The 26,903-nt window shown below is 47.0% G+C and overlaps 3 protein-coding genes, 1 non-coding gene and 1 pseudogene across 9 annotated transcripts in view; 2 read left to right on the top strand and 3 right to left on the bottom strand.

The window, feature by feature from the left end:
* The first annotated feature begins 1,837 nt into the window (after positions 1 to 1,837).
* On the top strand, positions 1,838 to 10,631 carry Znf79 (zinc finger protein 79). 3 transcript variants are annotated; one of them, XM_076845436.2, is made up of 4 exons: positions 1,838 to 1,936; positions 4,443 to 4,531; positions 7,115 to 7,212; positions 7,963 to 10,631. In XM_076845436.2, exons 1-4 carry the CDS (start codon positions 1,859 to 1,861, stop codon positions 9,087 to 9,089), a joined length of 1,392 nt encoding a protein of 463 aa, XP_076701551.1. In that variant the 5' UTR covers positions 1,838 to 1,858; the 3' UTR covers positions 9,090 to 10,631. The 3 variants fall into 3 exon arrangements, with proteins under 3 accessions (XP_076701551.1, XP_076701552.1, XP_076701553.1); XM_076845437.2 differs by lacking the exon at positions 1,838 to 1,936 and adding an exon at positions 2,080 to 2,213; XM_076845438.2 differs by lacking the exon at positions 1,838 to 1,936 and adding an exon at positions 2,080 to 2,222.
* Rpl12 (ribosomal protein L12) lies at positions 10,283 to 13,945 on the bottom strand. Its single transcript, XM_076845439.2, has 7 exons — positions 13,809 to 13,945; positions 13,329 to 13,402; positions 12,293 to 12,391; positions 11,849 to 11,930; positions 11,250 to 11,336; positions 10,518 to 10,630; positions 10,283 to 10,361 (listed from the first exon to the last, which is right to left on the bottom strand). Exons 1-7 carry the CDS (start codon positions 13,843 to 13,845, stop codon positions 10,356 to 10,358), a joined length of 498 nt encoding a protein of 165 aa, XP_076701554.1. The 5' UTR covers positions 13,846 to 13,945; the 3' UTR covers positions 10,283 to 10,355.
* Positions 11,421 to 11,547, bottom strand: LOC143393248 (small nucleolar RNA SNORA65). Its single transcript, XR_013090548.1, has one exon. It is a non-coding gene; the product is annotated as a small nucleolar RNA SNORA65 (small nucleolar RNA).
* Positions 13,946 to 13,997: 52 nt separating the features above from the next.
* The window catches only part of Lrsam1 (leucine rich repeat and sterile alpha motif containing 1), a 36,806-nt gene continuing 23,900 nt past the window's right edge, over positions 13,998 to 26,903 (top strand). Inside the window, exons 1-10 of one of the 4 annotated variants that reach the window (XM_076845434.2) lie at positions 13,998 to 14,079; positions 14,456 to 14,591; positions 16,206 to 16,309; positions 16,649 to 16,705; positions 17,228 to 17,272; positions 18,243 to 18,320; positions 20,450 to 20,518; positions 22,616 to 22,700; positions 23,537 to 23,658; positions 26,667 to 26,757. In XM_076845434.2, the coding sequence (XP_076701549.1) occupies positions 16,238 to 16,309; positions 16,649 to 16,705; positions 17,228 to 17,272; positions 18,243 to 18,320; positions 20,450 to 20,518; positions 22,616 to 22,700; positions 23,537 to 23,658; positions 26,667 to 26,757 (619 nt within the window). In that variant the 5' untranslated portion in view covers positions 13,998 to 14,079; positions 14,456 to 14,591; positions 16,206 to 16,237. Of the gene's footprint in view, positions 14,592 to 16,180; positions 16,310 to 16,648; positions 16,706 to 17,227; positions 17,273 to 18,242; positions 18,321 to 20,449; positions 20,519 to 22,615; positions 22,701 to 23,536; positions 23,659 to 26,666; positions 26,758 to 26,903 lie in introns of those variants that run through there. The other 3 variants (XM_076845432.2, XM_076845433.2, XM_076845435.2) reach the window with 3 other exon arrangements.
* LOC143390693 (large ribosomal subunit protein eL18 pseudogene) lies at positions 24,717 to 25,286 on the bottom strand (annotated as a pseudogene).

Here is a 26,903-nt window from a genome sequence, read left to right as displayed (position 1 = left end):
CAAAATGGAGGGTTGGAGTGCCCACCACCCCTCAGTGACCATGAGAGGAATTGCATCATCTAGAGCATGAAACTCTCCACCTTTCAGTGGCCATGGGTAGGATTGCAAGACAACGGCAGGAAATCTGCAGACTAGCAACCATTATGGAATTAGCACCTATTGTATCTTGTGAATACTGGATGAGGTTTGGATGCTGTCTCCACTGTGGCCTGAACAAAGACACAGCCTCCAGTTCCTACCAGGGCAGAGGCTACAGCTCCAAATCTCATCCTGCCTTCTGAACAAAGCAGGAAGTGGGTGAGGCAGGCTGGGGCACAGATTATGGCTCTCAGACTGTTTCCAAACATGCTCCTCAGACACCCACAGAAGGCCTCGGGGAAGGGAAACCATCTCACCCTGAAGGATGCTTAAGAAGGGCTTAGGTCATCCTACACCTGAGTCTTCCTCAGCTAAGGGAAGAACTCAGTAGGGTCTGGTCTGACATCCTCTGCTGCAGCTATCACACTGCCTCAAGCGTGCCTACATGCTGTCCATATATGGGCATTAGGATTCTATCAGTATGTCAAAGGCCCACTATTAAAAGGCTTTCACTGGGAGATGGAGATGCCTCCCCTGACACCAGATGAAATGACCAAGACCCTTATTGGTCTTCAGGGAGCAACTTTGGGAGAAATGGGCCTAGGGAAGGTCAGTTGCTGAGCAATGACACAGGAAAGGTGTTGGTTTACACAGATGATGGTTCTATGCCTGGAGAATCTGCAGAGGCTTCAAAGGAAAGGTTTTGAGCCATGCCTCAACGGTAGAGGAGCAGGCCAGTACAGACCAGAAGGCAACAAAGGTGCCTAAGAAAGGGAACGCCAGGTAGAGAGGCATGACATGGCAGGCTGTGTGTTGTTTCTGCCCAACTTGACCCTCTTTTTTCCACTGTCCTTCATGGCTTCTCCTGGATTGGCTGGGCTGATACACAGCTGAGATGGCTCCACAAATAGCAGACTAGTTGAGAAAACATGAGGATCCCAGCCATTGACAATCCCAAAGATGTCCATGTCTTAGACCCTGAATCTATAAATCGGTTATGTTGCAAAAAGGAATTTGAGGTTGCAGATGAAATTAAGGTCGCCAACCAGCTGATCTTAAAATTCTCCTCAGCTAGGGTCGGAGCATGCACAAAGATTTAATCCCCAGCCTCAGGGGGAAAAAAAATTATTCGGGTGGACACAGTATAACCAGGATGGTCCTTTAAAGCGGAAGCGGGTGACAAAAGGGAGGACCAGAGGTTGCTGACTTTGAAAAAGAGGCCTCAGGACGTCCACACTTGCTTCTGCTTTCCAGTAATCCATTCCCTTCTTCTTAAAGGCAAAAGGCTTAAGACGGAGTTGGTCATCGGACAAATCCCTAACGGACTTAGGAGGACACTCCATCCGGGCGCTGGGAAAGTCCTGACAGGGCAAACTATTCGGGAATCTCCTGAAACAGGGTCGACCAAACACTAGCGAAAGTGCCTGAAATGACAAGACGTTCCCGCTCGCGGACAGATTCCTATACTTGGAGGGTTCCAGGACACCGCCCCGTGGGGGTTGCCCTGTTCAGACTGAAAGGCCCTTTCCTTGACCCTTCTCAGACTTTAAGTACAGCTTAAGACGGCCATGAAGGTGGCTGGAGATGGGCCCAGAGCCGACGGACACGGACAGACCGCTACCACCGGATTCCTCAGTACGCACCACCTCTACCAAGAGCACGTCGCCCTGCGCCAGCGCACGTCTGCGCCTGCGCAACACCGCCGTTCCCAGAATCCTCGACAGCCAACCCGCTTCCTGTCCCAAAGTCCCCTTGAACTGGATGCCCTTGCACCTGAGGGATGTGCAACATAAAAGCATTCTGGGTGATGGATTCTGGGAGCAAGGACAGGCGGAAGACGGTCTGGGAAGGAGGCAGTGTGGGTCACATATTTGGCGTCTGGGGAGAGGAAAGGTTTGGCCAGGAATAGCGCCTGGCGGAGACTTCTGGGAAATGGAGTCCGGTGGCGGGGTGGGGAGCATATCTCATGACCGGAAGTGCTGCTGGTCAGGCTTGTCGCCATGGAGCGCTAGCGTCTGCCGCGCAGGTGTCCAGGGTTCCTGAGTTCGGACGGGTAGCCGGTTGCAGGTTGCTTGTCGTTTTCTCACGTGCAGTGACGCTGACACCAGGGAATTGCTGGCAGCCGGTGGCGCGAGGTGGGACCGGTATGCTGGAGGAAGGAGGCAAGGGGGAGTGGTGGAGGGACGATTTACAGATCCAGCCTCCTGTTCCAGTTTGCCCACTAATGCTGCTTTGTGCCCCGGACCAGACCCTGGTTGTCTTTTCTACTAACGGTTGGAGACTTGTCGATTTCTTAATCAAATACGTTCGAGGATCACTGTCCTGGATGATCGCTTGAGTATCTACCTATTACCCAATGCCAGGGAAAAGTTGGTTTCTGGGAAGGAAAATGAGACGTACCCAGGTGGTTTCTTGGGGCTTTGATGTCATATCTAAGAAATCATTGCCCTTTCTGAGGTCAGAAAGACTTAATTGTTGTTGTCTTCTAGGAGTTTTAGCTCCTTAGGTCTTTGATATATTTTGAGTTATTTTTGTATACGATGTGAGGTAAGACTCCAAATTCGTTCTTTTGCATCCTCCAGCCTCAACCTTCAGAGTAGCCGGATTACAGGTGTGCTTCGCCATGCCCACTAAGGGTTTTTTTTTTTTTTTTTTTTAAATGACTATTCTTTCTCTATTTAATTTCTTGTTATCCTTGTAAAAAAAATAGTTGCCCATAAACATGAATTTATTTCTGGACTTTCAAGTCTATTCCAGTGATCTGAATATCAGTCCTATGCCACTACACAGTTTTGATAACTGTTGTTTGAAGCAAGTTGAGAAATATGAATCCTCTAACTTTATCCCCCCACTCCTCTTTGTCCTTTGCATTTCCATGTGCATTCTAAGGTCAGCTTGTTAATTTCTGTTAAAAGTGCCAGCTGGAATTTTGATAGTAATTGCATTGACTCTGTGGATAATTTGGGAATTATTGCCATCTCAACAATATACTGTTTTCCAATACATGAATATAGGATTTTTTTCCATTTATTTAGGTCTTCTATAATTTCAACATGTTTTATAGTTTTCAGTGCATAAATCTTGTACTTCATTTGTTAAATTCATTCCCAGGTACTTTATTTTTTTCATATTATAAATGAAATTGTTTTGGTTTCATTGCTAGTTTGTAGACATGTAACTGATTTTGTGTATTCATCATGCTGCTTGCAATCTCGCTAAATTTGTTTAATAGCTATAATTATTCATGTGTCAAGATTTTCTGTATACAAAATCATGTCATCTGCAAATAGACATTTTTTACTTTTTCCTTCCAATCCTGACATCTTTCATTTTCTTGCTTAAGTGCCTTGGCTAGAACCTCTATTGAACAAAAATGGTGAGAGCAGACATCTTATTTATTATTTTCAGTGCTAGGGATTGAACCCAGAGCCTTGTGCATGTGAGGCAAGCACTCTACCAACTGAGCTACATCCCCAGATCCTTTGTTTTATTTCTTAAGGGGGGAAAAGTTTCCTTCTCTCACCATTAAGTATGAGGTTAATGGTCCATTTCATCATCAAATTAAGTTCTCTTCTACTTAAGATTTTAGGTGAACACAACATCTTTATTCTACATTTATGTGGTGCTGAGGATTGAAGCCAGTGCCTCATGCATGCTAAGCAAGCACTCTACCACTGAGCCACAACCCCAACCTTCTGTTAAGTGTTTTTTTTAATCATGAAAGGATGATAATGATTTTGAAATGTCAGGGATTAGTGCATGCTAGTCAGGCACTCTACTACTGAGCTACAGCCCCAGCCCTACTATTTTTGATTTTTTAAACTGGCTTTTTCTGTGTCCAAAGAGATGATCCATGTTAGATTTTTTTTTTTCTTTGCTCTTATCTATATGGTGTGTGGATTGGTTTTTGTATGTTGAATTAACTTTACATTCCAGGAACAGACCCCATTAGTCATTCGTTACCTCTTCTTTTAAGCAAAAGGTAATATTTATAAATTGCATACTTAGCTGGTAGGCATCATGCCAACTGCTTAACTGTGTATTCCTTTAATTCTCAAAAACGTTATAATATCATCTCCATTTTATAGATGAGAGAAATGAGACTTATATCTTAAGTGATGTGCACTCTGCTGGTGAGTGGTGAATCTTAGTTAAGAATCTATTTACAGTCTAATACCTCCCAACATCTGTTGGCATTGATGGAGTTAGGTAGGTACAGGAAAATTCCCATCCCAGTGCAGATCTACAGTTTCATCTCAGGCACCCTGGTACCAGCTCTGGCTTTCAAATCCCCTCTTCATAGGAGAATCGGTAACTTCATAATATGCAAACTTTGTCTCCTTGATTTCATTCTCTTCCTCTAGCACCACCTTTTCCAAATGCTGCATTTCCCTCAGAGGAAAGAGCAGGAGAGAACAGAATGGCTGTTGGTCTCTTCGCAGCTGAGCCCCAGGTAAGTTGGGAAAAAGGCAGCCCTTTTTTCCTCTTGGTGAAATTGGCTTGGGTTTTTTGGTTTTATTTTTCATCCTCTAATTACAAAAGCAATTCACTGAAGAAAATGTGGATAATACAGAAAACACAAAAAAACTAAAAAATATCTTTACTTCTACACAGAGAGCAGTAACAATTTGATTTGTGGCCTCTCAGTCATATTCTTCCTTTTTCTATATTTTCCCAAATTGGGTGGGTTCAATCCCTGGCTTAAATATATATGAATATTTAATTTCTTCTTTCTTCAGATTTTACAATTCACTTTAATTTCTTGAATTGAAACCTTACTCCATTTTCTTCCTTACTCATTTACATTGAAAATTTTGGGCTAAAAGCTGGGCATGGTGATGCATATCTATAATTCCAGCTGACTCAGGCCAGGAGGCCAAGGCAGGAAGATTTTAAGGTCAAGGCCAGCCTCAGCAATGTTAACAAAATCATCCCAAAATAATAGAAAGGGCTAATGATGTAACTCAGTGGTAGAGTGTCCTGGGGTTCATTTCCCAGAACCAGAAAAGGAAAGAAAAAAAACTTTTATGTGGGTTTCTTTCCTTCCTTCTTTTTTTTTTAAGTATTCCAAAACTATTACTTTGATATTTGCCCATTCACAGCTGGTCTGCTTCATGAGGACGGATGCCATGACTTGTCAACACAAAATGCCACTGTAGTCTGATTGCAGGGTATGGGGTGTGATAGCTCTGTCTGCTCAGCCTTATTAAATTGCTCAGCTCTGATTTTGTTGTACATTCTTCATTTTGGATTAACTAAGACATTTTAATATCTTAAAGCTGCTATATATTTTAAATTTCTTCTTGTATACAATTTTTCTTCTTCTATAGTATGTACTATGTGGCTCCTGGCATTTATATATTTATAATAGGTTTTACTCTTTACTTTTGATTATTAAAGTGATCCTAATAGTCTAAATATGTCATAGTTTTTAAAAATGACTCTCTTCATTCCATTTAACTCATTTCTGCATAGGATGGATTGGAAAGGCAGGTAAAACTGGAGGTCAGGAGACTAGACTGGAAAATGATGCTGGCAGCTGTAGTTCCTAACCTCTCATTTCCACCTTGACTTCTACTGGCTCCCTATTGACTACACAAGGACCTTCTCAGCATGGGGCCTTTGCTCCTGGTGCTCCCCCTGCCCTGACTAGCCTTCTCTTACCCCATCTTAATAAATTTCTTCAAAGCCAGCTTGAGGTGGCCTTCTCCTATAGATCTCCCTGATTCTCTCTGCTTGCAACCAGTACCCCTTTTATTCTTTTCTTATCCTGCTGGAATTGAACTTGGGTGGGAGAGGCAAGCATGCTACCTGAGCTACACCACCAGCCCTAATCACTCCATCTCTTTGACATATCCTCACATTTGACCACAGAAGCCTGGCTCTCCTACTGTGCTGGGTGATATCTGAATTCACAGGAATGTCTGTTCAAAGTTGTGAGAATTCAGCTCATATTTCCTTGATAATTTGCACCTGATTATTAACTATTATGAATGCACATTTTACTTTCATTTTTTTCTGTATTGTCTCTTAACTTCCTGGCACTTATATTTTTGTGTAATTTCTTCTAATACACACTTTCTAACTTTTCATATATAAAAAATCTATCAAGATGATAATTTGTATGGAGACAGTAGGGTTTTTGTTTTGTGTGCCAGAAGCCATTCAGTGTTAGGCAGATGATAGGCACACTTCCAGCCTCTGTGCCCGCCCCCCCTTACCATCTTGTTGCCGCCACTCAAGATCCAAAGGCAACCAGTAAGAAGGAATTTGCTTTTTGTTTCAGGATCCACACATTCCCTACTGGGGAACAGGTTCAAGGGGAAAGGGAAACCAGCAAAGTCCAGAAACCTGGTCCTGCTGGCCAAAGAAACCACTTCTTTTGAGAATCAGCTCATTTTTTTTTTTTTAATAGTACCAGGGATTGAACCCAGGGGGCACTTAACCACTGAGCTGCATGCCCAGCCTTGTTGCTCTGTTGTACATGGACACAATACTTTTGTTTAGTTGTATGTGGTGCTAAGGATTAAACCCAAAGCCTCACACATGCTAAGCAAGAGTTCTACCACTGAGCTACAACCCCAACCCCGCCCCCCAGCCTTTTAAAATACTTTATTTAGAGACAAGAGTCTTGAACTTGGCCTCGGCCTCCTGAGCCACTGGGATTACAGGTACGCACTATGAAAGTTGTGGCACTTTTCTTCTCAATGTATAGAGGCCTGTAGGCCCAGCTGATCTGTGTTCAGTCTGTGCCCATCTTCCAGTTAGGGTATTTGATGGGTTTAGCTCCCTAGCTCCATGCCACCTTCCATTGTTTTCTTTAATTCCTGATGGAAATGCTTTACTAAGACCCAGGCACCACATCTTACTGATGTATCTCCTAGTGCCTGTACTGTGGAGCCAATGCTCAATGAATATATATATATTGGTGTGACGAAATGAACCACCTAAGTAGCCCGTGTCCCCTGGAATTCTGGGTGACTATACTTAGTACAATCTCAAAATCTTCGTGTTTGGGTTTTCCTCCCTTGACTAGGACTTCCAGTTTTCCAACCTGGCAGGAACTCCCAGTTAGAACAAAGGGAAAGCCCGTGGGAGTGCTGAAGGGAGAAGACCCAAGAAGCACCTGTCCAGGTAAGTGAGCAAACACCAACCAGTTAAGTCTTAGAGCCAGAGGACCTCAGAAACATACATTAATGTCAACCCTGCAAGGTATTATGCCCATTTCACAGATGAGGAGTCATCTTTGTTGGCCTGGCTTGGTGCATCTTGAGGTGCACCTTCAGCCACTAGTACATGAGACAGCCCGTTGTGCTGCACTTTTACCAACCTTCTAGCATTAACCATCTTTGGAAATCCACCAGACTTAGTAAGGTAAAAAAAAAAATCATCTTACTCAGCATTGGTCATCAGTTTTTTAAAGTAAATCAAGTCTAGTAAGCAGATCGTCCAAAACCAACTTGAGAATTTTGAAAACCAGGGCTGGGGTTGTGGCTCAGTGGTAGAGCACTTGCCTAGCATGTGAGGCACTGGGTTCAATCCTCAGCACCACATAAAAATAAAGGTCTAACAAAACTAATAGAAATATTTTTTAAAAAAAGAATTTTGAGAATCAGAAGATCGCATGAGACAGCAAGAGGAGCCTCAGAAATGGGAGACACACACATGGGGCATGAGTGGGGGTCCACTTTTGCCCCTTGGCAGTTTAGGAAGAGGTAAAGGGTGCTGTGGCAGCTAACAGCCAACCTGTTAACAAGTTAGAGCAAACATACTGGGCAAAAAGAAGGGTCTGAGGAACTATTTATGCAATAGCCTGGCCGGACTCCTTCAGCCTATTGGGTTTGTTCCACTAAGAATACAGGATCCATGCTTTTCTAATTTCAGACTGGGAAACTGTCCCTGAACTGCCAGGGCAAGCCCTTTCTGAAGAGTCATGCCAAGGCATGTGTGAGCAGAGGAAGAGCTTCAGTCTAAGACCAGTCCTGTCTCCACAACACAGAGTTCCTGCAGGAGTGAGGCCTTGCGAACCTGAAACCTGTTCTAAGAGCTTTCAGAATTCAGAAGAAATTCAGCCTCAGAGAGTAAAGCCATTCACATGTCATGAGTGTGGCAAAGCCTTCAGCTACTGTTCTTCCCTTTCTCAGCATCAGAAGAGCCACACTGGGGAGAAGCCCTACGAATGCAGTGAGTGTGGGAAGGCCTTCAGCCAGAGCTCCTCGCTTATTCAGCACCAGAGGATTCACACTGGAGAGAGACCCTACAAATGCACTGAATGTGGGCGAGCCTTCAGCCAGAATGCTAACCTCACCAAACACCAGCGCACTCACACGGGAGAAAAGCCCTACAAGTGTAGTGAGTGTGAGAAAGCCTTCAGTGACTGTTCAGCCCTTGTTCAGCATCAGCGAATCCACACTGGAGAGAAACCCTATGAATGCAGTGACTGTGGAAAGGCCTTCCGCCACAGTGCAAACCTCACCAATCACCAAAGGACTCACACTGGGGAGAGGCCATATGAGTGCAGCGAGTGTGGAAAGGCCTTCAGCTACTGTGCAGCTTTTATTCAGCACCAGAGGATTCACACAGGGGAGAAGCCTTACAAGTGTGCTGCATGTGGGAAGTCCTTCAGCCAGAGTGCAAACCTCACCAACCACCAGAGGATTCACACTGGAGAGAAACCCTACAAGTGCAGTGAGTGCGGAAAGGCCTTTAGCCAAAGTACAAATCTTATAATCCACCAGAAGACCCACACTGGAGAGAAACCATATAAATGCAATCAGTGTGGGAAACTCTTCAGTGAGAGCTCAGCCCTTATTCGACATCACATAATTCACACCGGAGAAAAACCATATGAGTGTAGTAAGTGTGGAAAAGCATTTAACCAGAGTTCATCCCTTAGTCAACATCAGAGAATTCACAGTGGTGTAAAGCCCTATGAATGCAGTGTGTGCAGGAAGGCCTTCAGGTGTAGCTCAGCTTTTGTCAGACACCAGAGACTCCATGTTGCAGAGTAACCGGGAGCAATGGTCAAGGGAACTCCAGATACTCCAACTCAACTCAGCATCCAAGTCAGATGCATAGGTGAGCTCAGATAAATACTGTCAATTAAAGCATTTGGAGACATCGTGCACTGTAATCTGTAGCCCAGAGACACATACAGAAACACCCTGAATATCCAATTCTTACGTGTTATAAGTAAAAGCTTAAGCTCAAGAGCTTGCTAACAAGCTTGCTAACATTTTCAGTCTTGAATCTAAAGAATCTAAAGCACTCACATCCTGGTGGCACTCGCCTATAATCCCAGCAGCTCAGGAGGCTGAGGCAGGAGGATCCTGAGGTTAAAGCCAACCTCAGCAACAGTGAGGCACTCAACAACTAGGCCAGACCCTATATCAAAATATAAATAGGGCTTAGTATGTGGCTCACTGGTTGAGTACACTTGAGTTCATTCCCCAGTACCCAAAATAAAACACCTAATAGTCCAAATTCTTTCAGGCAATTTGTCAACCATCCAGTACCAGACAGGGAGAATTACTTCCTAACGCTGAAAGATAGGCCCAGAATCCACCTATGAATGGTTGTGGAGCTTGTCACTGGGGAAGAGGAAGCAGCCATGATATCCTTCTGGTGAACTCCCACACCTAAAGGCATATCCCACTCTATGGGGACCAGAACAGGAAGGGCCAATCAAGGATCTGGATCATCTGGAGGTCAGTCATGAGCTGCAATAAGGCTCATTATTGACAGAAATGTTCCCTTTATGAGATGCAGACTTTCATACCAACTTTTTTCCCTTGCACTCTGACTTGGGTCCTAACAACCTTGACAGTGTCATCCTCAGACCCCAACTATTCTGCACTTGGTTTTTGGTGAGCCAAGCATGACTTCTGACTCCTCATTACCAGCCTGCTGTCAGACTGCACAACTCAGGGGCTTCAGCTTGTTTCTCAGGGGGCATGGTACACATGCGCTGCCTTCTAGGCCATCAGAATGCTGCTTTCCCTCAAAGTTCAGGCAGTCCTTTCCACTGGAGGCAGCTATCCAAGATAGGGTGAAATGACCCATAGAGAAAAATCAAGTCCTCGGAGCAATTATTTCCAAACCTCATTTGCTGGTGCCTAGAAAAAGTTGCCTAGCTGCAGTTTGTCCGTGTCAAGTGTTAGGTTAAGGGGATGATAGGCGCTCATTCAAGGATGCAGCCCACTGGTTGTCAGATGATCCTTTATTAAAATATTCTCCCATGTACTTTACTGTGGAAAAGAAATTTTCCCATGTACTTCTTAACTCTGCGGGAAAGAAAATAGTAGCTCTATCAGTGAAAGGGGAGTTAAAAGACCCTCCCTTAGCCCTACACTAATACCTTCATGAACACATTAGCTGCTCCCCCTCCAGCTTTCACCCCTCTATTATAATCAAGTGAAATGGATGCAGAAATCACTTACAGCTGGACACTCCACTGCACCACTATTGATGTCATCTATGATGTCATGAGGGTGGCGGCCATCAACATTACAACCCACAGACTGGGCAGTCCCCAGAATCTCCTTAATGGTTCCTACAATTAGGAAAAATGTGTTTGGCTATGTGTATAACTCAGCAGTAGAGATCTTGCCTAGAACGCACGAGGCCCTGTGTTCAATCCCCACTATAGCAAAAATCAGGAAAACCCCAACCCATTTCTATAGTACAAGACTTGGAACTTCATAAACCTTAAATATAGTCTCTACTGGATCTCTAAAAGCTCAGCTCAGGACCCGAGCAGTTCATCCCCAGAAAACACCATACCCCAACCTTGAAACTCATCACCTTCAGTAGCCCTTATGTACAACACCTATAACACCTTAATGAGTACTCATTTGGGCTGCCCATATACTAAAATTTAAACAGAGATTAATTAGCACAGCCTTTTCACAAAAATGACATGCAGATTTGTGAAGTATTCCAAATTTAAGGGAAAGGAATGCAGTGTTCACCTGTTGCTCAACAGACTTCCTTCAATACACAAAAACTTAAATTGAGCAAAGCTATCATTAAGTGATATTTGTTGTAAATTTTTATAGGTGTCCTAAATGCAGGATGGCAGAACATGAGTTAAGTGCCCTCAAAGTGGCAAGAATGCTAACCACTCACTGAAAACATTCAAATTTATGAGATACATGTTGTCTTGCTCTTACCAGAAAGTTCTCTAGCTAAAGATCGGTGACGCATCTGTCGGGCAATGTTGACAATTTCATCAAAAGTGATATTTCCACTGTGTTTAACTGCAGGAAGGAAAAAAAAAACAGTAAAAGCTTTGTCACAGTCTGAGGCCAAAGGGGACTGCATGTCCTCCTCCACTATTTGCAGGTTGTTCCCATGCTTTCGGCACAGAGTCATTCACATGAAGAATAACCCTGTTTCCTTGGCTGGGGTTTACTGTCAGCTCACCACTGGACTGCACCAGCCCACAAACTGGTCAGGTGCAGTGGCGGGTGGCTAAAGACAAAACCAAGTCTTCACCAATGTGCCATGGACAGACTTCCTGTTAAGGGATTAAAAGCATAGTTAAAATCATTGGTTAAGTGTCCAGTGCATCAGCCAACCACATGTTCTCAGCTGCCTAAACCCAAGGGACCTTCCCCACTGGGGAAAGCAAATCTAGTACTTTTTGGTACTGCCTGGTTCTCACAATGCTGACCAAATCATAAATCCCCACGCCAACCTTGGTTTTATTAAAGAAAAAACATTAGGTATATAACATAAAAAACTGCAAACTAATGTACAGCCAACTTACTGTTTTTCTGTTTCTTTCTGTCTCTTGGTGGCTCCTTGAGGGCTTTTATGATCAGGGCAGAGGCAGAAGGTACCACTTCAATCTGCAGAAGAGATTCTTGATGTAAACAAACCCTACCCCACCTCCAAAGAGTACTACCACTATATGACAACCAATATTGCCCTCAAGAGACCATGGGCCAGACACTAGGTTCCTGTACATATGTAAGTTACACATGTATGTATTAAAACACATTCCTGTGTGGGAAATGTTATGTGATTTACCCAGTGTCACATGGGTTGAATCTGGGCCCAAAGTCTTTCTTTGCCTTATGTCCATGCTTTTGACAAAATATTCCCACAAGGACCAAATTGTTTAGTTCAACAATGGTGAAACCCTCCTATCCAGGATTCCGGGGGGTTGTTACCTCTTCCCTCCTTCAAACCAAGCACAAGAAGTAAATACCTGGGCTTGTCTGTTCTGAATAGTCAGTTTCACTGTAATCCTCAGACCCTTCCAATCACCAGTTGCTTTGGCAATGTCATCACCAACCTTTTTGGGAGACTGTAGAAATAAAAGTATATAATCAAACTGTGCTCAAAGCTGAACCACAGCCCTAAAACCTGCCCAGTACTATTCACCTGCCAACACCAAAGTTTCCATATCTAGGGACCCATTTTCTTTTTGGTACTGGGGATTTAAACCTGGGGCACTTTACTGTCAATTATGCCCCCGCAGTCCTTTTTGAGACAGGGACTCGCTAAATTGCTGAGGCTGGTCTCAAACTTGAGATCCTCCTGCCTCAGGCTCCAGAGTAGCTTGTGATTATAGGCCTGTGCCATCATGGCTGGCTACCTAAGCAGCTTTAATTATTACTAGGTTCCAATGCCTGGCCATGATGAGGGCGAGGACCACTGAATTCGCTACTTAGTTGGCCTAAATGGGATGGTTGTCCCATAAGTGCCAGCTGAGCAAAGAGCCAAGGAAGTTTAACAAGACACTAGTTAAAATGAAGGGGGAAAAGTGTTTGGTGCAAGGGATCTGTCTGAGAAATACAGACCTAATAATATTCAGATAGGTCAATTCAATACAAGCAAAGTATAAAACAGGGGGCGGTACAGCTCAGTTGGGAGAGTGCTTGCCTTACATGCATGAGCCCTGGGTTCAATCCCCAGCAACACACACAAAAAATAGGTACATTAAGTCAGGGTAACAAGGTTGAGTTGGAAATACAGCCCACTGTGTTCATCAAGACCACCCACAGAATACTTACGTTCCCCTAACGACACTGCCCTATGTCACTAAGCCCTGGCTCCTAGCTCCCATCCCTCACAAACACCAAAGGCAGCAGCTGAGACACGTGGAATGTCACAATTTCAAGGTACGGGTTCCATTTTTCACACATGACCTTTTACAGTAGCTAGTTCCAGTTCAACAGCTCATGAGCCAAGGAAGTTTGCACAAACCAGGGCTTGCTCTGTCCCTCGCGGGGATGACTTACCAGACCCAGGGGGCCGATCTTGGGGGCCAGGGCAGACGTAGCGCCGACCTCGCCGCCGGTGCATCTCAGGTACACTGGGAGAAAGAAGAATTAGCGCCTGTGCGGAGCGGGCCCGAGGAACAGCCCTCACCCCGCTTTGCTGGCGGCACCACGATCCTGAGCGCGGGCAAGACAGGCACCCCTCCTCCCTCGGGCGTGGACAGCGCCGAGACCCCGTCGCTGACGCTACCGGCGAGGGGCAGACCGCCCGGGGGCCAGCCTTACCCTAAGGCATGCGGGCTGCAAGGCCGCCAAAGGTCGTCCGCTCCTCCCTCCCCATCTACACTTGAGGAAGCTGAGGCCCAGACCGGAAGAGAGACCCGTTAGGGCCGCACAGCGCCAGAAGGCCCAAGAGACCAGCACGGGAAAGGCACGCGGCGCGCAGGGCCGAGGGGAGAAGGGAGGCGCCTTCGCAGCCCCGGCCGCAGCTAGGGCACGCACCAACTTTGATTTCATTGGGGTCGAACTTGGGCGGCATGGTGGAGGCTGCTGGTGTCGGATGAACCCGGATTCGGGACGACCGAAGAAAGTTGCACCTTGACCTCCTCCGAGCCGAAAGGCCGGAAACCCTGCTGCCACGCCGGATATAGGCAGGAAAACGCGGCTCTCGCGAGAACTTACGGCTCCGCCCAGTGTCTGAGTGACGCCCTTGCCGCCTTGTTGCTTGTGGGCAGGTGCCTAAGACTGACGGCTGGAGGGCCGGGTACCCGCGGTGAGCTGGGCTAGGGATTCGGAAAGGGGGTTCGGGCCACTTAGCCCAAGGTGTCAGAGAAGAGAGGGCTGTTCCTGAGATCTTGGGTCCTGCCGCTCCCATATTTCCCTGTCATGAGGGTCACTCCTGGGTCCCTGTCACCCAATCCCAGAGTCCCGCCTCTCTCGTGAGGTGTCCTCACCCCGATTCCCGGACCCCAGTACCACGGTGATCCTAGACCCTTTCTAGCCCTTTCATGGTGTTTGCATTTTAGTAATCCAATCTATTCGGGTCTAAATCCAGTCTGACTCTTTCTGAGACTCTGCAGCTCCCAGAGTCTCAGACTTCGTCATCCTAGTCTGCACGACTTTCTGAGGTTCTGAGTTTCGGTCCCCAGTTCCTGTGTTTGCAGAAGACCACCAGCTCCGTGCTGGGTGGTCTGCGACCCCGCATCCATGACCAAGCCTTTTGAGTGATACGCCTGCCTTCGAATCCTCGGGGACCTTCGGGGATTTCTCCATCCACAAAGCCAGGTTAGCCAGTCCCAGTCCAGCCAGGGAAGGATGGGTGTGGTTCTCCCCATCTGGACCGGACTTCGGGGAGGAAACGGATGAGGGATAGACATCAGAAACAGATTGAAAGGAGCTGATTTGGGATGGATTGGGGAGCCATATGGCATTGGGAAGGAGGTCAGGAGGACTGGACATCATCTAGAGGGTGAGGGGTAGCCGGTCATCAGGGAGCAAAAGAGTAAGTGCTGGTCATTTGGGAGGATTGGAGGAGGGCTGTTTTTAGATCATTTCTCATTCCTATAGGCAGGTGGGTGACAAGAGGGCTCTGAGCTGGCTCTGCAGGCCTGGCAGAGCCACTTCTGACAGCCCACACCCAAGGATGGAGTCCTCCCTCTGAGGACCGGTTATGTCTTCTTTGGTTGCACTGTTTCCCTTCTTCCTAGCTCTTGTAGTAGTCCCTTATTCAGTGTCACTTATACAGTGCTTTGTAGTGTCCACTTAGGGAGCGATTATACTGCCGGGTACTGTGCTGTGGGCATCACATACATTAATCATTGGGTCCTCACAGCCCCCCCCCCATGTTAATAACATTATTACTCACACTTTACAGATGAGGACACTGAGACTCCGAGAGGTGAACCAAATTGACACAGTTGGTGGGTGGTTTGATCTTGGACTCAAACCCAGTAATATTTCATCTCAAAGGCCATGATGTGAACCATCCAGTTCCCTGGGCGATTGTTTCCTAGGCCTTGCTGTCACTTATCCAACATTGATAATTGCAGATAGGAGCAGGTTTCCAGGCTGGGTTTTCTACAGTCAGGCTGTATAACCAGATCACTGCACTTAGTGAGCATTGGTTTCCACACCATAAACAGTGCTGGGATAAGAATCAAATAGAACAACTGTCACAACCATGAAGGTGGTAAGGTGCATGAGGATTGTTGGATTTTTTTTCTTTTTGGGTTTTTTTTTTTTTTTTAACTTTTTGTTACTGAGAGGATTGAACCCTAGAGGTTCAATCTCTACCACTGAGATACATTCCCAGTCCTTGCTTTTTAGTTTTTATTTTGAGACAGAGTCTTGCTGAGTTGTCCAAGCTGGCCTCAAACTTGCAATTCTCCTACCTCAGACTCCTGAGTTGCTGGGAATACAGGTGTGTGCCACCATGCCCAGCTCTGAGGATTGCTTTTTAACTTTTACTTAACTCACAGATCTCTTTGGTTATGATGTAGTTGAGCTCCCCAAGTCATGGCTGATTTAGTTGGGTGTTGGTGATGCTACTCTGAGGCCTAGAGGAACCTGAGGAAACTCCCCTAAGGCAGAGGGGAGAGGGCATCCAGAATGGAGAAGGACCAACATCTCACAGTGGGTCAGTGGCAAACGTAGGCCTGAACCCAGGTGACCTGGCCTGCCTTTGTGCTCTTTTTACCCCATCCTGCTCCTTATTTTTTCATCCAAAATACTGAGCTGTACTGTGTAGGCTCAGAGTACTGATGACTAAGGGAGACCAGCCCTGCCTGCCTAGAGCTGACAGTCCAGCAGCCAACTGCAAGCTCTGTTACTATGCCGCCTGTCCTGAGAGTCAGGGGCTGTAATGAATTCCCCAGGCCCTGATTTGTCTTCTACGACCAGTGTCCTAAAGATTTCCCTGGGAAAAAGGAAAGATGCCACTCTTCTTCCGGAAGCGGAAACCCAGCGAGGAAGCGAGGAAACGCCTAGAGTACCAGATGTGCCTGGTGAGGGAAAGTGGGTTTTCTCCAACTCCTTCTCAGCTCCTCCTCTGCCCAGTGGAATAGGGCTCTGCCTGCCCCAAGCCGCCTCCCATCTTCCCTACCAACCCCTGCACTTCCCCTTGGACTGAGCATACTCATTCCTTGTTGACTTCTCTTCCCTGCTGGACCTCGAACTCCAGGGAAGCAGAGATCACACACAGGATGGACTGGTGGAACCAAACTGTGCTGTGTCCCTTGCAGCTCCTTAATTCTATGTTTCTTTGCCTGATTTGTCCACTCCATAAGAGTGTTTTGTTTGCATGCTTTTTAAAAAATTCTTTTAAAAATTATTTTTTTTCTTAGGCCAAAGAAGCTGGGGCAGATGACATTCTTGACATCTCTAAATGTGAGCTCTCAGAGGTAAACTGAGGGTAGTGTAAGGGATGTGGATTTGATTTATCCTGTGTTCTTTTATTGCATGTTCCCCAGGAAAGACAGATTTGGAAGAGGGCTTAAAAACAAAAACAAAACAAACAAACAAACAAAAACAGAAGTACTAGTCAAGAGATCTTTCCTTAGATTACATTCTTGTCCAAAAGAATTGAGATGATCCTTTGGACATAACAGTCAAGAACTCTAGTTAGAAAATGTACCCACAGAGTCCTCAAGTGTTGGAAAAGTCAGGATTCTTCAAAAAAGACAGGGTTCCTGATGGGAACTGGATGGGCAAGATAGGACAAGGCCCCTCCTGCCCACTGACTGGGCAGGACTGACCTCGTCCCCAGCATTCTTTTTCCCCAGCCCTCCCCTGGTGGACTGCTCTTCTCAGCAGATTTTGTCTTGCTCCCCTCTGCCTGCCTCTCCTTCAAGTCATTGCCCTACAGAGAACAAATGAAAACTTGGCAAGAGGGGAGGCTCTTACTCTTCTTTATCTTGTCTTAGATCCCATTTGGGGCTTTTGCAACATGCAAAGTTCTTCAGAAGAAGGTGAGCTGATTCTTTATTTTCAGAGAATTGCTTACTACATGTTTGCTTGTCTGAAAGCATGTGGGATTTTAGGTGCTATCTTCCTCACCCAGACAGGTGCAGAAGATACCTTCTCTCAGGCTCTCACCCTGTTGGTCTGCAGCAGGGGTCACAGTTAGGACAGCAGGCTTCGGGGTTGGATAGCCCTGGGGGTCTCGTGGCTCTACCTTCACTAGCTCTATGACTTTTGTAACTTCCTTAAATTCTTACATCTCAACTTCTTCATCTGTGAAATGAGGGTATTCATAGTTCTACTCTCCCAGAGATATTGTGAGAATTGAAGGAATAGTAGGTAGAGGGATATAATTCCTGTCACATACTAAACACTTATTAACCCCAGTGATAATAACAACAGAAACTGCACCCATTTTGCTCTGGCCATACAAGGAAGTTTAGGAGGGGAATGAATGATTTTTCAGAAGTGCAGTGCAGCTTTAGCAAATTTGGGTGCAGGGGGCACATCTCTAAGTGACGTATCTAAATGAACTAAGTAAAAAGTGTTCCCTCCCAAGAGCGTCATGAGCTCCTTGTCCCTGGAAGTATTCAACAGCAGTCAACGCCTGACACAAATAGCAACATATGACAGGCCCATGCTGGGCTGAGGACTTTTTATTATCACAGCAGCCCTCTGAGGAAAGTACTTTATTATTCTCTGTTTTCCAGTAAGACACTGAAGCTGAGAAAGGTTAAAATCAGGACAGCTGATCCCTTCTCAGAATTAGACCTCTAAATTCCAGATCTTAACGCCATATGATTCCACATTCAGAAGTCCCATGACACTAACAGCATCCCCATTGCATGTCTGGGCAAGTAGAGATACCTAGGGGACAGCAGGGCTGCTGGGCATCTTGTGCCACACTCCACTTGCCTTTGGCTTTCCCCTGCTGCTCTTTCTTGCCTGACTTTCTTGCCTCCACTCTTTGCTTCACAGGTGTTGATTGTGCACACGAACCACCTCACTTCCCTGCTTCCCAAATCCTGCAGCCTCCTGAGCCTCGCAACCATCAAGGTACTGGGGCCCCCTCCAGTGTCATAGACTCTATATCGTGTTCCAGGTAGCAGTTGGATTTCTGTTAAAGGTTATGCCATATATTTTTGTTGCTATTGTTGTTTTGGTGGTACTGGGGATTGAACCCCGAGGGGCACTCAACCACTGAGCTACATCCCCAGCCCTTTTTATTTTATTTTGAGACAGGGTCTTGCTAAGTTGCTGAGGCTGTTCTTGAACTTGCAATCCTCTTGCCTCAGGCTCCTAAGTCATTGGGATTACAGGCATGCACCACCACCTCTGGCTCCAGATGGTCCTAATGTAATAAATGGTCAATCTGGGATTTGATCAGCCTGCTTTACTGGGCACTTCTATGCACTGACCAGGGGATAGAGTGACAAAGATAGCCAAACTAGGTGGTTTACATGCTAAGTAAAAAACTAAATCCTAGATTTGTTGCAAGTAAATTAGCAGACAGTGTGGAAACAGATGGCCTCAAATAAGACGGAGGGACATCCAAGGCACTGTATGATCAACATGTGAAAATCCCTCCTAACTCTGGGCCCCTCCCGGACAGGGGCTGGGGCGTCATCACAGCATATACAAGATATCACCCAGGATTGTTCTGCATGAATGTGAACTTGTGAGAGTTAGTGTACACACTGAGAAAAGACTGGCATCTCAGATATCAAGTGTTCTTCACGGTCCACTCTGGGTGGCAGACTGAGGATAGTTTTTACACTTCTTTTTTGTTTTGATCCAGCATGTTTTTTGTTGTTGTTGTTGTTGTTTTTGTGTGTGTGTGTGTGTATGTTTTATGGTGATGGGGATTAAACCCAAGGCCAAGCATGTGCTTTACTGCTCAGCTTCTTCCTCAATTGATGAATTATTTTGTATTCAGAAAAAAAGAGAACATTTAATCCTGCTCATTAAATGTGATTCCAGCAACTCAGGAGGTTAAGGCAGGAAGATCGCAAGTTCAAAACCAGTTTGGGCAAATTAGTAAGCCCCTGTCTCAAAATAAAAAGTAAAAAGGGAGAGCTGGGGTTGTGGCTCAATGGTAGAGCACTTGCCTGGCATGTGTGAGGCACTGGGTTCGATTCTCAGCACCCACATATAAAAAAAATGAATGAAATAAAGATTTTTTTAAAAATAAGTAAAAAGGGGTTGGGATGTAGCTCAGTGGTAGTGTGCCCCTAAGTTCAATCCCCAGGACAGAAAAAAGAGAGAGAGAGAGAGCGCTATAGACATTTAAAATGTATTTTAATATTTCTATTTGTAGTTTATATGTGTATATTTTATCTGCACATGTGTGTGCTGGTATATATTTGTTCTTTGCCTTTTTTGTTCATTTTAATCATTAAAAAAAATTAGTAGGCCAGGCACAGTGGCTCATGCCTGTAATCCTATGAACTCAAGAGATTCAGACAGAAGGATCACAAGTTTAAGGCCAGCCTAGGCACTTTAGCAAGACCTTCTCTTAAAAATAAAATAAAGGGCTGGGGATATAGCTCAATGGGTGGAGTGCTTGCTTCCCATGCACAAGACCTTGGGTTCAATCCCCACGAAAACAAAGAATAACAAAAATGAAATAAAAAGGGCTGGGGATGCAGTTCCAAGGAGGAGAGCTCCTGAGTTCAATCCCCAGTACTTAAAAAAATTAGCAAATAGCAGTTAAGCAAGAAAAGTTGGAGCAAGGGATGTCATTTGTGGTAGAGGGCTTGCTTAACATACCCAGGCCCAGGGTTCAATCCCCAGCACCACAAAAATAAAGAAAGAAAAGGGGAGAAAACATACAGTTTTGCACTCTGGAGAACCATTATCACTATTTTATTGCATATTTTCCTGTGGGAATATTTTTGATGCTATGGAATGTTTTTACTTTTTAGCCTACAGATACACATACTGTTTTATATCACATTTTTTGGCTTATCAGTAAAAATAAAAACTTGATAAATAAAAGAAGGAAATGGCATAATCATTTGAAAAAGGGAATGAGATGGGATTTCTGGATGTTGAGTGGGGGAGAGAGGGTCGGGTGCTGGTGGCTGCAACACCAGAGGCTTGAGTGGCCCCTGTCATCTAGCTGTTCTGAGCCTGGAATCCTGGGGCTTTCTCAGTGGGTGTCTGAAAGGTGTCTTCCTCTTCAGGTTCTGGATCTCCACAATAATCAGCTGGCAGCCCTTCCTGAGGACATAGGGCAGCTGGGAGCCCTGCAGGTAAGACTGTGGGAAACAGAAAACCACCTCCCATGGTGGAATGTTCTGGGTGTGCTCTTGCCAATAGAAACAGGCTGCACTTGGTCCCGGTGCCACCCTTGCTGTCTGGGCTGTGGCTATTTTTGACACCTGCTTTTTGGGACTTCATCTTGAGCTTCCACAGCTTTTCAGAAAAAAAGGCACAGTCTACATCTGAAGAGCAATGGCTGCACACTCTTAACTCACATCCCACCGCTGCCTTGGCAGTAGCAGCCCTGCACTGATAGAGCACTCACTCTGTGCCAGTGCTGAGATAACTCCGCCCCTGGCATTACCTGCCAGTGTTAGTGTTGCCCCTGCTCTACAGAGGAAGAAGTGGCTTCCATTGCACTGAGGCTGAAAATCTCTCTTTATCACACCAGAAGATCCCAAATAGGCTGGGAGTGCAGTTCAGTGGTAGAGCTCCTGCTTAGCAGGTGCAAGGCTCTGGGTTCCATCTCCAGCACTGCAGAAAGAAGACCCATGCTAGGGGACCCAGCTGTCCTCCTAGTCTCCTCTCCTTCTCTTCCTCCCTTTGCTTGCTGAAATCACCTCCTAATACCCTCTATTCTCTGTCCCCACCCCAGCAGGACCTCTTCTTCTGCTGAAGTGGTCCTTCCTGGGGCTGTCCGTGGGGCCTTCCTTCACCGATTAGCCCAATGTCCCTGAATCCTCCCCAGCCTCCTAAGTGCATCCCCTCAGTCCTCTCTGTTCCCACCCCACTTATCTCCCCAAGGGCACTCTATAATTGCAGTCTATAATCATAATTATGTATTCAGGCCTCACCTGTGGAATGTGATTTCTCTGAATGCTGCCCCTTTGCCTAGCTCACCGCCTGGCACATGGAAAACACCAAGGAACAGTTTCAATGAACCACCCCAACATGTGGGTGATGTCATCGCATTTTACATAAAAGAAAACAGAGGTCCAGAGAGATGACTGTGTCTGTAACTTGCCCAAGGTCACATAGAGAACATGTGGCAGAGCAGTAGTGATTGTCCCCACTTTGATCCACAGTATGTACTTGGCATAGGATCTTAAGGGACCTGCATTCCTTTTTTTTTTTTCTTTAATTGGAGGTTGAACCTGAGGTGCTGCACCACTGAGCTACATCCTCAGCCTTTTTTATTTTTTACCTTGAGGCATGGTCTTACTAAGTTGCCAAGCCAGCCTGGAACTTGAAATCCTCTTGCTGAGGCAAGAGGTGTTGGGATTGTAGGTGCCACCATGCCCAGTGGGACTTTTTTTTTTTTTTTTTTTTAAGAGAGAGAGAGAGAGAGAGAATTTCTTTAATATTTATTTTTTAGTTTTCGGCAGACACAACATCTTTGTTTGTATGTGGTGCTGAGGATCGAACCCGGGCCACACACATGCCAGGCAAGCGCGCTACTGCTTGAGCTACATCCCCAGCCCAACTTTTTTTGTAATATGTATGTTTTTGTAGAATTATGCATTCCCTGTCTTCTAACTTTTGGGTATCTGACTATAAAATGCAGACCTCCTTTGATTCATCAAATATTTATCTACCACGATCTTTTAAATGGCTACTTAGCTTTCCATTGCATAATTTTTAATGACTTCATAGTGTGGCATCCTGTTGGCCTCCTGACCTTGCCTTGCAGGATCCTGGAGGGAGCAGGCTTTGGAAATCCATTAAGCCCAGCTCCAACCTCAGCACCACCAGTTCTGGCCTTGAGACCTCAGCCGACCACATCACCGTTTGTGGCTCAGTTCCCTTTCCTCAACACTGTGCTGCCTCACCCAGCCTGACTCTGATAGCCCCCCTTCCTGCCCCCTGCTTGGGCATTTTTGGTTAATACAAATGATGGAGCCTCAGCTGGGAGCAGGTTTTGGTCTTGGCCTTTCCTTTTGGGGCACCTGACTTCACCACTCTGAGCTTGGTTTTCTCATCTCTCTATTGGGATCGTGACAATCCACACCTTCCTCACTGGACAGGCAGAAGCAGGTCAAGGCAGGTGTTTACAGTGCCCAGAGGACACCTGGCCTAAAGCAGGGGTGAGGGGACAGAGGTAGTCACTGTGTGTGTGACTTCTCATGTTATTTCTTTCTCTTTCTTAGGTATTAAATGTGGAAAGGAATCAATTGACTTATCTCCCACGCTCCATTGGGAACCTGATCCAGCTCCAGACCCTGAATGTGAAAGGTAGGGGACCAGGAAGGCTTGTCCATGTGACCCTCGGTCAGCTGTGGGCCAGCCCAGTCAGGATCCACAGGGGGCTCTTCCTGGAGCCACTGAACATGAAGATGACACTTAAACTGGACTGGGCTCCTGCTAGGTCTGTGTGTCCCTATAAGGTATCTGGAGGGTTCCCGTGACTCCTCAGAGTCAGACAGTAGTGACAGCTACACTGAGACTTGGTCCTTCGTGTGTATAATGAGGAATGGTGGGAAGAGAGAGGACTGCCTGGCTGAGGGTGATAGAGGCGCCATGACAGTGGTTCTGAGTGGCATGTCACACCCACTGAATAGTGTGGTCTCCTGACAGTCCCTGAGGAGTCAGAGGACAGCAGAGTTGTCCGCAGCCTACAGATGAGGAAAGTGCCACTCAGAGAACAGTGATGTGCCCAAGAGCACCCAGTGAGGTGACAGTGAGCCAAGACTCTGATGCAGTCTAGCTCCAGCCCTGCCCCACCCCAGATCCTCCATTTCCTCCCCAGCACTCTGCACAGAAGCCTCAGCCTATCTAACGGTGGTGTCTGACATTGATTGAAGATAATGGTGCCCCAGCTGTTGATCACTAACCATGGAACAGGCACTGGGCCCAGGACCTCACAGGCATCATCTCATTGAATCCCTCTGGACTCCTGCAAGGCCAGATAGTGTCCTCGTCCCTGTCTCACAGATGAGGCCTGGGGAGGTAGTTAGTTGTCCACTGAGCTAGTCAGTGGTGGCAGAACCTCTCCATCCCTACCCCCACTGAGACCTGCAGTGTCAGGCAGGACTTTGGGGTGCTGAGCTCTGCCACTGGGGTCTCTCTAGACAACAAGCTGAAGGAGCTGCCGGACACCGTGGGGGAGCTTCGAAGCCTGCGTACTCTTGACATCAGTGAAAACGAGATTCAGAGATTGCCACAGATGCTGGCTCATGTCCGAACCCTGGAGGTAAGTGGGGAGCCATTTTCACCTGGGGTCCCCTCAGCATGCCCCATTCTGCCTGCCCCCATTCCCAAGGGTCTGCTCTGGTCACAAGGTGCCTGGTCCCAGAGGCCCCCAGCCATGGTCTTTAGGAGCTTACAGAGCCAGTGATATGTGGGCATTTGTAACAATGTGACTTTTGCTACCATCATGGAGGCAGGAAAGCAGTCTAGAGTAGAGAAGAGGGAACACTGAACCTGGAGGAGCTACACTTTAGGAAATCCATGGCATTCAAACTTGACCTTGGAGAGGAATGAGATTTTATGATGTAGACGTGGACAACAGGAGCATTTGGTAGAGGGGGCAGGGCAGGAGAGGCAGGAGGTGGGAAGCACAGGATATGGAAGGGAGGAGGGGCCAAGTGGTCGGGAGTTGCTGGACCTGAGACCCTGGTCATCAGGAAGCTGGGAGGGAAGGCAGGGGCTGCAGGGGTGGGTTGGGGTCTGGGCTAAGCATGGCTGGGCAGAAACCAAACCTCATTGGAATGTTGGGTGGCAGGGGAAGGGAGGGGCCTCCTGGGACCCCGAGTGAGTCAGCTCAGGCTGGCATGACAAAGAACCATGGACTGGGAGCTGAAATGGAGAAATCTGTGTTCTCCCCATCCAGAGGCTGCAAGCCCAAGATCAGTGTTGACAGGGCTGGCTTCCCCTCAGCCTCTCCTCCTGGGTTGTCTGGGGGCCTCTCCTTCCCGTGACTTCATGTCACCTTCCTTCTGTGCCTGTCTGCATCCAAATTTCCTCTAGTCATGTTGGATCAGGGTCCAGCCTTTCTCCAGAGCCACATTCTGAGGTACAGGGGTAGGGGCCTCAACTGGCATACATGTGAGTTGGGGGACATAGTTCAGCCCACAACAGACACCAACTCAAGGAGCCCACTCCAAAGGTGAGCTCTCGTGGTCTGACAAGATGGCTCCATTCACCTGGAGCTTTCTAGAGCTAGTCACTTGACCTATGTTAGCTCTGAATCCTCACAGAATTTTTTTTTTTTTCAAATTCAAAGCTTCTTTATTAACAATAAATCCAGGGTTAGTTTTTGTAGCCTCGGCTGGCCCTCCGGCCTCTGGCACGCTCGAATTTCCTGCCCTTAGAGCGGACATGGGGTTTGGTGTGGCTGTGTGGGGTCCCAGGAGCCTTGCCAAAATGCCTGTACACCTCTCGGCCCTTGCGAGGACCAGAGAGCAGGACTGTGCCATGGCCCTTGGGGGAGTCCAGGGCCAGTTGGTCAAAGGTGAAGATCTTGCCCCCAGCCTTAAGGATGCGGCTGCGGGCTCAGCTGCTCACGCGCAGTGTGCACACCTTCAGTTTGGGCACCTCCTGAACATGAACGTCATCTGTTATGGTCCCCAAGACCACAGCTGTTTTGTTTTCTCGGCCAGGAAGCCAAGATGATCTCTCCAGATCATCCGGGCAGGGAGAGAGGTGGCCTATTGGTGCGACTCATGAACTACTTCTTCAGTACAACTCGGTTGAAGGTAGAATTGGTTCGTCTAGCCAGAAACGATACAACTTGACCAACAGCCTTAGGTAGATGTCCTGGCTCTTGGGCTCCTTGCGCCGAACCTTTCAGTCCTTGTTGTGGCGTATGTCGACTCCCATGATGGTGCCTGGAGCTCGGCCTAGTCCGGAAAGGGCTCACAGAATTTTTTTGAAGCAAATACTGTTTTGGCACCTTGAAGATGAAGAAGCTGGGGCATGTACAGAGGTAGTCACTGTGTGTGTGACTTGCCCTGGAGTCTCGCAGTTAGCCATGGCAAGGTGGAACGTAGGCTGCCTGAACCTGATGCCTGTGTTCCTCACCTTCATGCAGCTCTGTGTGTGGGTGACCAATCCACTCAGAGTGAGGACAGTCATGCTGAGCATCCCAGAGTCCCCTGATTCTGTCAGTCAGTCACCTCCCCCAAGCCAAACTGTCTGTTGGGGGTGCAGGTAGCTCAGAGGGTGCAAAAGGAAGTGGCCCCCCTTGGTAGCTGGTGTCCTCCTACCTGGTGGCTGGATTTGGAAAGCACAGGGTGCTCAGGGCAGGAGAGCACAGGTTGTTCTCGGTGCTGTCCACAAGAACATTCTGCAAGGGTGGGAATGTCGGTGTCTGTGCTGTTTCATCAGGCAGGCCACCGGTGGCTCTCGAGCATGTGCAGTGTAGCCAGTGTGCCCAAGGAACTAAATGATTTCATTGAACTTTAGTTAATTTATGATTAAATAGCCACCGCAGTAGACCACACAGCGCAGAGTCTGTGTTCCCCAGGGATATCCTCAGACCTGTGGGGAGCTCTCTGGGCCTGGGGTGCGGCTCAGGGTGGAGCACTGCAGAAGCAGCTCCGGGAGGAAGGCCCCGTGGGTCCAATCCTTTAAAAAGAAGCTTTGGAGCTTCTCATTTTAAAAGTCATGTATATATTGTTAAAATATATATATATATAAATAATAAATATTTAAAAGATTTCACAACTAGGCATGGTGGCACACGCCTATAATCCCAGTGGCTGAGGCAAGGGATCGCAAGTTCAAAGCCCACCTCAGCAATTTAGTGAGGTCCTGAGCAACCTAGCAAGACCCTGACTCAAAATAAAAAATAAAAAGGGCTGGGGATGTGGCTCAGTGCTTAAGCACCTCTGGGTTCAATCCCTGGTACCAATGAAAAAAAGGATTTCACATAGGTAGTATCCCATAATCCCCCTGTTAGAGGAAAACACTTTGAGTTTGAGACAGACCCTCCACCCATGGCTTCTATCCCATACTAATGTCGGAGGTATAGTATAATTTTTAACAGAGTTGGAATCGCATTCTTGCCCATCCTGTAAGTTCCTTTTGGTCACTCACTTATGTATTTGTCCCTAAGAAAGCAAGAGAGCTTGCTGTGTGCCAGCACCACCCAGGTGTTGGAAGGGCTCCTGGCACACCTAGGCAGAGGGGGCAGGTGGCTTCCACTCCTGTTGGGTGGTAGGTGAGGCACACAGTAAGGACAGGCCCCTGTGTCTACAGACGCTGAGTCTCGATGCTTCGTCCATGATCCACCCCCCACCGGAGGTGTGTGGTGCCGGCACCACTGCCATTCAGCAGTTCCTCTGCAAAGGTAAATTCAGGCCATTTGTCACCAGCGGCCACCCTGCGCCAGCCCCCTGGGTGGGGGATGGTGTCACTGTCCCTGCCTGCTCGGAGCTCAGGGTCTGTGATCACAGGCTAGCTTAGGAGGGAGCACAGGGGTGCCCCTGGGTTAGG

This window comes from Callospermophilus lateralis, chromosome 2 (assembly GCF_048772815.1).
Source record: "Callospermophilus lateralis isolate mCalLat2 chromosome 2, mCalLat2.hap1, whole genome shotgun sequence".
Taxonomy (NCBI): Eukaryota; Metazoa; Chordata; class Mammalia; order Rodentia; family Sciuridae; genus Callospermophilus; species Callospermophilus lateralis.
Note: the sequence above shows the minus strand (reverse complement) of the source record. Positions and strands in the feature narration are given on the sequence as shown.

Bases quoted from the DNA above. Each gene is read 5' to 3' on its own strand.
- Znf79 (XM_076845436.2), top strand. From the start codon at position 1,859: ATGTGCAACATAAAAGCATTCTGGGTGATGGATTCTGGGAGCAAGGAC. The intron at 4,532-7,114 runs GTAAGTTGGGAA...TCCCTTGACTAG, and splicing joins TCTTCGCAGCTGAGCCCCAG to GACTTCCAGTTTTCCAACCT. The intron at 7,213-7,962 runs GTAAGTGAGCAA...TTCTAATTTCAG, and splicing joins CCCAAGAAGCACCTGTCCAG to ACTGGGAAACTGTCCCTGAA.
- Rpl12 (XM_076845439.2), bottom strand. From the start codon at position 13,845: ATGCCGCCCAAGTTCGACCCCAATGAAATCAAAGTTG. The intron at 12,392-13,328 runs GTAAGTCATCCC...TTATTTCTACAG, and splicing joins AGATCGGCCCCCTGGGTCTG to TCTCCCAAAAAGGTTGGTGA. The intron at 11,337-11,848 runs GTAAGTTGGCTG...TCCTTCCTGCAG, and splicing joins CAGAAAGAAACAGAAAAACA to TTAAACACAGTGGAAATATC.